General features: G+C 36.7%; 1 protein-coding gene across 1 annotated transcript; it reads left to right on the forward strand.

Annotated features, from left to right (window-relative positions):
• Nucleotides 1-1,258: 1,258 nt before the first annotated feature.
• Nucleotides 1,259-7,945, forward strand: LOC107741409 (proline-serine-threonine phosphatase-interacting protein 1-like). The gene is made up of 15 exons (XM_016554133.1): nt 1,259-1,424; nt 2,493-2,593; nt 2,664-2,738; nt 2,986-3,020; nt 3,111-3,217; nt 3,474-3,536; nt 4,121-4,225; nt 4,662-4,707; nt 5,556-5,635; nt 5,989-6,087; nt 6,184-6,280; nt 6,779-6,848; nt 6,943-6,977; nt 7,140-7,243; nt 7,632-7,945. Exons 1-15 carry the CDS (start codon nt 1,395-1,397, stop codon nt 7,821-7,823), a joined length of 1,239 nt encoding a protein of 412 aa, XP_016409619.1. The 5' UTR covers nt 1,259-1,394; the 3' UTR covers nt 7,824-7,945.
• The last annotated feature ends 3,987 nt before the right edge of the window (nt 7,946-11,932 follow it).

Below are 11,932 nucleotides of genomic sequence, written 5' to 3' on the forward strand. Positions count from 1 at the left end.
CAAAAGAAGGCGACAAATTACCAGAAGACCCATTGCAGTTTCCATTAAAATAAGGTGACCAGATTTCTGAAATGAAAATCGGGGACATTCCTAGTTCAGTGGTCAAAATAACATTGAAATCTCACTTGTGATTATTTACAAATTAAAACACGGGGACAATATATTTGTGTAGGCTATGTTTTTGTTTTTTAATTGTGAAATCATGTAAACCAGTGGTTGTATGGAGTATTTTACTAAAAGTTTAGAGGATTTAAGTTAATCTGTAAATTAGTTCATGAAGTAAAAAAAAGAAAAAAGCTAGTCCCAGCCGGCATATGACCGACCTTCAACGTTGATATACGGCCGGTTGAAATAATGTCAGTTGTTGTTTCAACGTTGAAACAACGTTGCTGAATGGTTGAAAATGAACCCACCCATTAGCTGGGTTAAATAAACAACCCAGTTTGATGGGTAAAATTAACCCAAAATGTGCTCTGTCCTATATTTACCCAGGCCTTGGGTTAAAAATAACCCAAATTGAGTTGTTTTTAACCCAGTGTTTTTAGAGTGCATGAAAAGTAAACATTGCAAATAGTAAACAGATCAAAATGGGATTTTAACAAAATTATGACTTTACAAAAAACACATTAAAAATAAAAACAATAAAAATGAGAACATATGATAAATATGTTCTCTGCTCTCTGTTCTTGTCCAAGTTCTATATGTCTACAGTAGCGGCGCGCGACTAGTAATCAGTATTGCTCGCAGCGCCCTCTGCTGGTGAAAGTAATCGTTGTTTTGAACGTGCTGGAAAACGTCTCCGGTTACTATCGTAACCTCGGTTCCCTGAGAGCGGGAAAGAGAAATGTCTCCGTGATGTCTCGTGAAAGCTCGAGAGGGAACGGGGACGTCTGGTCACCCTACATTAAAAACCAATAGAAGCCCCATTATAACCAGTAAAACCATTACAAATTCTGTGATTCTATGCTTTTTTTTTCAGCAGGGTATATTTTGATATGTTCCTTATTGCCCTAAAATATAAGTTTAATATCCACCGAAATCCCTTTTCCACAATGGTGCAGTGTTACAATAAAATTGTAAACAGTTTGCTCCACCTTAATCTTAGTTCGTTTAGCGTTGGCTAGCAAATTTTCTTGTCACCTCTGTAGAAACTGCGGGCTGACACTGACATATGCAGCATTACTCTTCCTCTTTTTAAAGAGCATATGAAGACGTCAAGAGATCAAAGTTGACCACTGCAGTTTCTTCCTTATTTCAAACACTTCATTTGACTGTTACCTCACAGTGTAGCTAGTCTTTCTTTACCCTTGACAGCAACTTTAATGTAGACGGTCTCAGCGGGGGTTGTAGGTGTTACAGAGACACTTCTGAGTAATAATTACGTATTAAAGAAGATGGCTTTTCTGTTCTGCGATGCCTTTTGGGTAAGTTCCTGTTTATAAGCCTCTCTTAAGTTAGATTTCTCACGATGTAGGCTACGGGAAATACAGTTTCCTATATTTCTATTTTGTATTGTATTTTGTGTTTTCTAAACCGAATTAGGAAAACTTAAGTGTCTACTCTTGTACTGTCTTGTCACTTTATTTTGATGGTCCCCCAACACACATTCTACTGACTATAAGTAACTTTGCAAGTACATGTCAACTTATTCTACTTATCTACTACCCCTATCCCTAACATAATAGTACTCTAATGAGAGTTAGTTAGAAGACATGTAGTTGCAAAGTTGCTTATAGTTAGTAGAATGTCTAAAATGGACTATGAAAATAAAGTGTAGCTTGGTTTTAAAGGGGTCATATGATGCGATTTAATTTTTTCCTTTCTCTTTGGAGTGTTACAAGCTCTTGGTGCATAAAGAAGATCTGTAAAGTTGCAAAGACTAAAGTCTCAAATCCAAAGAGATATTCTTTATAAAAGTTAAGAGTCAACCACGCCTACATAAAAAAAAACGTTCTAACACGCCCCCACATGTCTAGTCAAGATGTGGGAAGATTTGCATAGCGCCGCCCAAATGTTCACGCAAAGAAAGAAGGCGTAACTTTTATTCTCGCTGAAGTATTGTTGTTGCCGCCGCCGCCATGTTGTGAAAGCGAAACTACTTTGTTTGGCCTTCCAAAAGAGGACGATATCCGCTTCGACATGCCTGGAGCTGATCCGTGCTGCCCGCTGAGGAAATACATCAACTTCGCGCTGTTGATCGCCAGATCGGCTTTCACCGTGGACAAAGCGGAGTCCAGCCCGGGGTCATCACATGTGCTTGCCGCAAGCCCGCCGGACGCTCCGTTCTCATAGATTTCCTTGTAATAACATTACATTTTGAGAGCAGTTAAATTTAAAACTACAATCTTCAAAATCTTATTCAAGACCATTTTCACATTTAATTACTCATTTTTAATGGTTCCCCAAAGAATAGTGTCCTTAGTACATATCGGAATGACTGCTATATTTGTGTCTCATGTATCTCATATGTTGCATGTTTGGTATCTTTTCAGGGTACTGACTTTACTGACCAGTCAGGATATGAGGCGATATTGCAGAGGTTACAGGATGGCAGACACATGTGCAAAGATGTAGAAGAACTGTTGAAAATGAGGTGTGGAGTAGTTATTTATAGCGGTGTGTCTCTGTGAATGTCTGTATGTGACTTCTGCTGTCCTTAACAGAGCACTAGCGGAGGAGAAGTACGGACGAGACCTGGTGGCAATTGCTCGGAAGGCAGAAGGTCAAACCGAGATTGGGTAAGTTGGTTTATGAATATTACGCAAACAAATTCCATTTTAAAACACACGCCCTTCTCTGGATTCAAATGACATGTTGATTTTAGGAAAAGTCACTTCTGAATAAATCAAATCACACACAACTATTCCTAGTAACTGCCTCATATTTATGTAAAACTTTCTTAGCTTCAATATGCAGTATATGTGTCCATAAGTGTGTGAAATAAGTGTTTATGTATTCATTACATTATTTGTTTTCCATATTCAGAACATTAAAGGCATCGTTTGACAAGTTAAAAGCAGGTATGTGAGGTGATGCAATTTCCTTTTGCCTCCTTCCTAGAAAAATGCTTTGAATGCTATGTTCTCAACCTGATTTGCATTGTTTTCTAGAAATTGAGAAGACTGGAAACCTGCACATCCATCTATCTGAAAGGATAAAGGAGGAAGTTCAGAAAATAGAGGCATTTCGAGAGCACCAGAGGGAACAGAGAAAAAAGGTAGAAAATAAATCAAATGATCCAGGATGTTATGCACACAGCCCAGCACTTTGGTGATGTTCCATGGTCAATGTGAAAGAGGAAGAAAACTGCCATTTTGGTTTGTAAGCACATAAGCATCGTACTGTAAATGGTCACCTGCATTAATACAGACATCATTTGTTGTATTTTGTAAAGAGTGAATGGCAACGAATAATCATTAATTTAATAATGCAAGTGATAGAAGATCAAAGCTAATGTCTATTTCCCTAATTAGCTTGAAGAGATTATTGAAAAACTTCAGAAGCCTAAAATGCTGTTGCACAAGAAGACCATCGATGTAAGTACAGTAAATCTGATTAAAACAAATATCTATTTAATAAAAGCTAAGTCCTCATGTTTCCCCTTTCATTAGTTGTTCATGGCGTAAATGACACATCATTCTCAGGGTCCACCCTAATTCAGTATCAGCCAAATGAGGAAGAGAAAGAAGTAGAAACTGAAAGAAGAAACAGAAGCCCCTAGCCATGTAGTGACTGTACTTGTAGAATGAATTTGGGCATGATTAGACAGTAGATAAATGCAAGCTTTTGTTCATTGGCTTTGGGTTTGAAAACTCAAACATTTATTTTTACCACCAAGAAATGTGTAGAGAGAGATAGGAAAGTAAAATTGAATAGTCGTAGATGGTGACAGTGAATGAGAGAAAATAAGAATAGGTTGGTTGGTTTGTACGTATGCATGCTGTCTCTGGATAAAATAAGACTTGAACTTCCTGTGTTGTACAACCACAGAAACACCACAGATCGTGCAATACGTTTTTAGACACCTTTGTATAACAAGCTCTATACCCACCTCCCCGTTCACTTTTGTCTTGCACTTTTACTTACTTTGAAACTATTTTCTTCACTGTATGTCCTACAGTCAAAACGGTTATATGAGCAGAGGTGTAAGGAGGCAGAAGAGGCTGAGCAAGCAGTGGGGAAGAAGACAAATGTGACCACCTCCATCCACCGGCAATCAGAAAAGGTGTGAGGGCCTGAACTGAAAAAAACATTTAGCATGTACTGTAACTTTTTATACACTAAATACCAAAGTAAGTGAAATGTTTCTATATTTTCCTAAAGAGAAGTGCTCATTTTAATTCTGGAATTTTGGGACAGTGAAAAATTACGTTTGGCAAATTTGTGGTCACAGTAAGGCCAAAATGAGGATTAAAGCAATGCAAAGTTGTTTCAGTCTGACTGGGGATCATTCCACCTCAGTGTTGTAAGAAACTGTACTACCATCAGTCAGTGTAACACTTTCATTTCTTTAGAATAGAGACTTTGTGACAATTTTGTCAATATGTATACCACTTACGTTCCAGATTATTTGTACAATATATGTTACACTGCTCTTCAAATAAGTCAGGTTCAGACATTGAGTATGGCTATTTATCAGTCTTTGTTGTACTGTGTTGCAGGTGATGAACAGAGCCCGATTATGCAGGCAGGCAGCCAACCTGGCAGGTTTGTGCTAACAGACTTATGCCGTGTTCACACTGCACGATTTTCAAAGACGTCACATCACTGTTGGTTTCACACTGCGTGACTATCTGGGGTAGCATTCAGTTGCTGCTGTATCGGCATTAACTGTTGTTATGATCCTGTTGGCAGTAAGAGGATAGATGCATTGTAATGTCTCTCTTGGAAGAAGTCAAAATAAGTCAAGCATTTAATCAGTCATTGTGTGTATGTGTATGAATCAGTAAGATTTTTTAAATGATTTTGAAAGTCTCTTATGCCCAATAAGGCTGCAATTATTTTATCAAAAATACAGTAAAAAATTTTATTGTGAATATTTGTTATAACATTATTATATATTATAATTTGTTTTTGTGATTAGAAAGCTAAAGTTTCAGCTGCCAGTTTTCAGTATCACATGAGAAATCATTCTAGTATGCTGATTTGGTGCTCAAGAAACATTTCTTATTATTATCAGTGAATACCCATTGTGCTGCTTAATATATTTGTGGAAAACATGATACATTTTTCAGAATTCTTTGATGAATATAAAGTACAAAAAATTGGATATATTAGAAGTCTTTTGTAAAATTATAAATGTTTTTACTGTCACTTTTGGTCAATTTAATGCATCCTTGCTGAATGAAAGTATTAATTTCTACCAAAAAACAAAACAAAAACTTACTAACCCCAAACTTCTGAATGGTTGTGTAGATATGAGAGCTTAAAATATGTCTGGAAATTTCCAAGCTTTCTTTTTTTTACATGTTATTTACATTTTCTGCCAAGTTATTTTCTTAAATAGCTCATTAATGGAGAGCTGGCTCTCTGTTTTATTTTCTTTGCTGGTTTAGAAAAGCAGTACAAAACGAATGTTGATCAATTTGAGAAAACTTGCCAGGACTGGGAGCGCACATACAGGAGTGCATGTGAGGTAAAGAACGTGTACAAAAACATGCATAGACTGCGAAAAAAGTCATGTTTACAGAAGAAGGCATGTATAAAGAATTAAGCAGAGCTGCATGTTTTCTTTAGGGTAATGATGACTAAATGAGAGAAGACAATCTCACAGGCATGTGATAAACAGTCATAGCATTCTGTCATAGAGCTGGAGAATATTTATTGATGTGGTACAAAGATTTAGACGAGTCAAGAAAATGTAATTACCAAAAATAGTAAAAAAAAAAAAAAAAAAAAATGGAAATAGTTCTTAATTTACTGGCCGCATTTTAAAAGGAAGTGACATGAAAAATATTTTTTGTTTTGTATTTGTGTGTCGCCTTGTAGGTGTTTCAGCAGCAGGAGTCTGAGCGCATTAATATCTTGCGCTGTGTGTTATGGGATCATTGCAATCTGCTGTCCATGCAGTGTGTCCAGGATGATGACGTACATGTCCACATTTCTCCATCTTTATATACCAAAGTCTATCCAAATGCTGTTTATAATTTACAATTATAACAACTGTTTTCTTTTGTTTTGTAGTGCTATGAGGAAGTAAGAAAGCTTTTAGAGCAGTGTGACATCATCACTGACAACAACTGCTTCATTAAAATGAAAAAGACGGCCTGTCGTCCTCCAGGTAAATTCACCATCAACATGATTTACTTCAGAAATCTAACAGTTAAAGACAGTGCCGATCCTAGACTTCTGGGGGCCCTACGCAAAACTATGTAGGCAGGGGGTGAGGGGTATGAGTGGTTATGAACGAATGAATGAAACACATTTGTCCTCGAATCACGTTCGGTACGCTTTCAACTCATTTTTTTTGTTCTTGAGCAAGACTGTACGACATTCACATGACATGATTTGACTGATTTTTACGTAGAAAGGGCGACAGTGCACCGCATTAAAAGAAATTATCATTCATGTTTTCATAACCGCTGGCCACATTCAAAAACGAAACTAAAATTAAATCATCTTTGAGAGCAAGGGGGCCCCCTGGTGTTTCGGGGGCCCTACGCAGCTTGCATATTTTGCGTATAGGGAGGATCGGCTCTGGTTAAAGAGCTGACATAAGATGATGTGATGCTGTTAAGAAATTCTACATAAATTGACAGTCACTCCTCTGTCTCTTAAGCTCCCATTGAGTTTCAGAGTTACTCTGACGTGGACGCTAATGGAGGAGTCAGGATGCTTGAAACGAAAAGGTGAATGTCTGAACTACATAAACTTAATTATGAATGACTTCTATTTTATGTTTTTTGCAACTTGATTGTGAAACTCTGCCTTTTATATCTGCAGATTATCTGTCATTCTTCCAGGGATGTCTTTCAGTGGTCAGTATTACTTCTGTGAAGTCTTAAACTTACAGCTAAGTCAGTATGCAAAGAGCATTAAACTAACATACTCACAATACATTTCAGTGAAATCTAGCACTTTAATAAACAGTATTAGGAATGATCTGCACTGAACATTGCTGTCCTTACTGTACATCACAGGGTACCCTGAAGCAGGCAGTAATTCGGCTGGAACATACACATCGGCTCAACAAACAGGAGGAGTAACTGAGAAGCACATGGTGTTATATGATTTTAAAGCTCAGGTAAATGAATACAGTAACTATTTATAGTTAGTTTTTATCCTAGAGGTACAGACAAACTTGCATTTGTCATGTATTTGTTTTTAGTAAAACGTATTATTGTAATGAACTCCACGGTTGTGCACAATTCAGAATTGAATTTAGCATGCGTTTTACAGTTTCTGTTTAGTTTCAGAATTGGAATTGAGGTGGCAATCGGGAACTACAATTGAAAGTAGAAATAAAATGAATTGTAATTCAAAGAAATTCATATAAACCTCATAAGTGTCATTTTTAACATATAGACATTTCCCTGAAAGCCTTGTTAAAAAGTTTAAAACGTCTTTATAGATTTATATAAAAAAAACTTTTATATATAAGAGTTGTGTACTCAACTCCCTGCCCTTTCTAGGAAGATGATGAACTGTCTGTCAGTAAAGGACAAGTTGTCACAATCACTGAGCAAGGCGAGGATGGGTGGTGGAGAGCATGGAGGGATGGAATATCCGGGCTGGTCCCTGGAACGTACTTGACCAAAATTTCACCACAGAGTTACAGTACATGTCTTGCTGCTGCTCATCCTGAACATAATCCCATCAAATAGAATTTAGTAGTCATTACACTAAGTCTGTGAATTAGTTCAGCATGCAAATTGATGTAGAGTGATTATATCAGTGTACTAGCAGTACATCATATTAGCTGTATGAAAGATATTAGCTTTCTCGACAGGCATCTTCAGAATTTTTCTTAAACTATAAGTGAATATAGATTATTCTGCAGTTGTTTGTCTAATAGTTCTGATTATAAGGTTTAGTCCAGTTTTTACCATGGTGTATAGTTAGGATTTATACAAAAATATTACTGTATATTATTTGTATTAGAATTATGAATTACTTATTTTCTTCTTCTTCTTTTTTTTTACATACACCTCTTTTAATAAATGTATACTGTAATATGTATTAATATACTGTAATGTACATATTTATTATTAATTTTGTAATATTGCTATAATTTATCATAGCTTATTTGTCTGGTAGATGTTGTAATCTGCATGCAAATTCCCTCAAAAAAGGACATGCAAAACCCATATTCCTCAGCAATGAATTCAGAAATGTAAATGCATTAAAAGCCACATTCAACTGAAGACAGGCATAACTGTAATAAAATCATAAGTAACCTTGAGTAAGTTCTGATTAAACTCAAATGCACACCAAATAAATGCACAGAAATATGCAAATATCTGTTCTTTCTCAGAAAAAAAAAGGTACAAAGCTGTCACTGGGGCGGAACTCTTAAGGTACAGAAGCTAAAACACATCCATCCATCTAGCCTGAAATAAAATGTATATAATAAATGTACATCAAAAATATATAAACAAACACAAGATTAAGTTGTACCCTGGAGTGCACTCTTAAAAATAAAGGTGCTTCAAAAGGTTCTTCAAGCGGTGCCATAGAAGAACCATTTTTGGTTCCACAAAGAACCATTCAGTCAAAGGTTCTTTAAAGAACCATCTCTTTCTTACCTTTTTATAATCTGAAGAACCTTCTTTCACCACAAAGAACCTTTTGTGAAACAGAAAGATTCTTCAGATGTTAAAGGTTCTTTAAGGAACCATTTAGACAAAAAGGTTCTTCTATGGCATCGTGAAGCACCTTTATCTTTAAGAGTGTGGTTCTCTGCCTATTTCAAATGCACACCAAGTAAATATCTCTGCACAGAGATATGCAAACATCTGATCTCTCTCTCTCTCTCAAAAAAAAAAAAGGTACAAAGCTGTCACTGGGGCTGTGTCTTAAAGGCACAATATGTAATTTTTTTATTAAAATATCCAAAAACCACTAGAACAGTGTTATATATTTTCCTGACTTGTGTACTTACATTATCCCAAATGTTTCGAAGAATGTTTAAATCCAGAGAAATAAGCAATTTTAACTAGTGACAGACACCGTGTCCATAGTGTCATTGTGTCACCTGCCAATGACGTCATAACCCCTCAATTTCCGGTTTTGTTTTGTAGAAAACATGGAAACACCAAAGAAGCTTTACATCAGATGTGGGGATGAAGACGACAACTCCCATGATTCCACACTCAGTCACAGAGTCATCAGACTACGCCTTTGCTTCTTTGTTTATTTTGAATACGCGCCCTCCAGCGGCGAAAAATTACATATTGTGCCTTTAAGGTAGAAAAGCCTTATTTACCCCTAAATTGTACATATTTGTAGCATAAAAAGGGTACCCCCCAGTGACAGTTTGGTACCTTTTTTGTGAGAGTGTTGGGTCACATTGTTGGTAGTTTTTGCTACCTAACAGCTGGGGGATAATTCTATACATCCATCACGTTCTGGCAGGGTACGGAAGGGGAGATTAAGGCAGCAGACTTTGTTTAAATGAACTAAAGACCCTAATCCAAACTGGAGCAACCGCTGAAGCAAACATAACAGCTTGTAGACTCCATAAATGTAATAAATTAATACAAAAATTAACTTAGCATCCATCCAACATGATTCTCTGCTTGCGGCCCATGATTAGAATAAGAGGTTTGGAGAATAGATGGATGGATACTATGACTAAATTATGTGAAAATAAATAAAAACATACAATTTGATCTTGTATTTAATTATGTATTATGCATTTTTATTTGTGCAAGTTTGGTGCTGAGTAGACATATTCATGTAAAAAATTGTATGATGAAAAACACAAGTGCAATAGACATGCAAACGTGCATACAGTACATTTAACAGTAAAATGTCTGACGTCATTATCCTAATTGTTTAACCCTTCAAATTCTATACTTTCCATCTGGCCAAAGCTTTGACTGTAGCAGTGTCTTAATATTGAGTGCTTGAACATAAAACACATTTACTTATTTATACAGTACATTGTTACTTAACCCTTAAAGACCTAGAACATTTTTGGGGCGCCTGACACACCTGCACTTTTCTTTGTTTTTCAGACCTATTCTAGCAGTCAGCATCAAGTGCCATATATCATTATAAACAGGAGAACTTGAAGTTTAAGTCTAGCTAATTTAAAGTCCCAATTTTCCTTTTGTTTTCTCTAAGAATTAATGAATTTACAGAATTTTAAGAAAAATGCAAGCAACAATTGGGTGTTTTTTACTGTGTACTCAAATAGAAACTCCTAAAGTTTGGATATTTTTCTTTAGAAAGTTGTATCTGGGTGTTTTACACTTCCAAATAAAATTTTGTTTACATATAACATTCCCCAAGCAAGTTATAGCCATTTATTACAATATTGTTATAGGCGCTTTTCAGTGAAAAACAGGCCTATTTAGTTTACTAACAATAGAGATGTGTCCAAAAACGTTTAGGGAGTAAAGAAAATGGAAAGAGTGTTATATAATAACAAAACACAGTAGAAAAGTTTTTTTTTTCAGAGAAATATATTTTCAATCCGAGTATGAACAATAAACACAAACCGTGCAGCAAGTAGTAAAGACAATTGCACAAATTGTCTTCTGCAAAAAAAATACAAACAGCGCAAATGATTCACAAACTACACACAAAATGAGTGAAAAATATTCAGAGTGCAACAGAAAAAATAGTGCAAATTATCTTTATGAATTATATAAGAATTATTTACATAATATAAATAATATAAACTGATCGATCCGCTGGCTGTATCTTCGTCGGAATTGATTTTACCGGGACATCGACTAGCGACGCGAAGACATAAATTCCAGTGCTTTATCCTATATGTACCGCTGTTTCATCCTTGTTTTTGGTTTGTTTTATGTCAAAGTGCTCTGTCGTGTGTATTTTTTTATGCTTTTTCAGAGAGTTTTCTCATGCAAATGTGTTATTTTTTTCTGTTTCTGTTTGGCTCAGAGGAACGAAATGCATTGGTTTCTTCTGATGAATCAATGTTGTCAAAATGTGATGACGTAATCACGTACACTACGGAGCCTCTGAATATCCAAATGAGAATCTCCGCTTTACGCACTTTTTAAAGCATTCAGATAGGATTAGCGGTTCAAAAGTTATTAAAGGGGTCATATGATGCGATTTCAATTTTTCCTTTCTCTTTGGAGTGTTACGAGCTCTTGGTGCATAAAGAAGATCTGTAAAGTTGCAAAGACTAAAGTTTCAAATCCATTGGAGGCTGGAGAATGGAGATTGCACCCTCAGGTGGTGAGTCCCATATGGCAGAGGTTTGGCCGAGCAGAAGTGGATTTGTTTGCTAAAAAATAAAAAATAATAGAGCATGCGCATTGCCCGCTCTGGTTTCCTTGTCTCCTCTGTTGCCTCTGGGTGTGGATGCTCTAGCCCAAGAATGGCCAGGACTAGTCTTATGCCTTCCAGTTGACCCGTTTGCTCCCAAACGATTCTGTTCAGTGTAAGGTTGGTCAGAGTGAACGTCTGTTGTTGGTGGTGCCGTTTTGGCCCTCTCATACGTGCTTCTCAGAATTGGTCAGTCTGTTAGCCGGCCCCCTTGGGAGGTTCCCCTCAGACACGACCTGCTGACTCAGGTTCGGGGCATGATTGGACAATAGCTCTTCCTTCGTCATAGTGTAAAATCTGACGAAACGCATATATGAGCATACGTGAGGTATGCTTGGGGCGGTGCTAAGCGCTATTGGCCAATAAATTGGCGTGATGGTATAAGGGCTTCAGACATTCGTCACACCGGAGGTGTTCCCAAAGCGATGACGTCATCGCAGCATCTCGTTCCCTATTCAGGGAACTA

This window comes from Sinocyclocheilus rhinocerous, unplaced genomic scaffold, assembly GCF_001515625.1.
Source record: "Sinocyclocheilus rhinocerous isolate Xijiao unplaced genomic scaffold, SAMN03320098_v1.1 scaffold1007, whole genome shotgun sequence".
NCBI lineage: Eukaryota > Metazoa > Chordata > Actinopteri > Cypriniformes > Cyprinidae > Sinocyclocheilus > Sinocyclocheilus rhinocerous.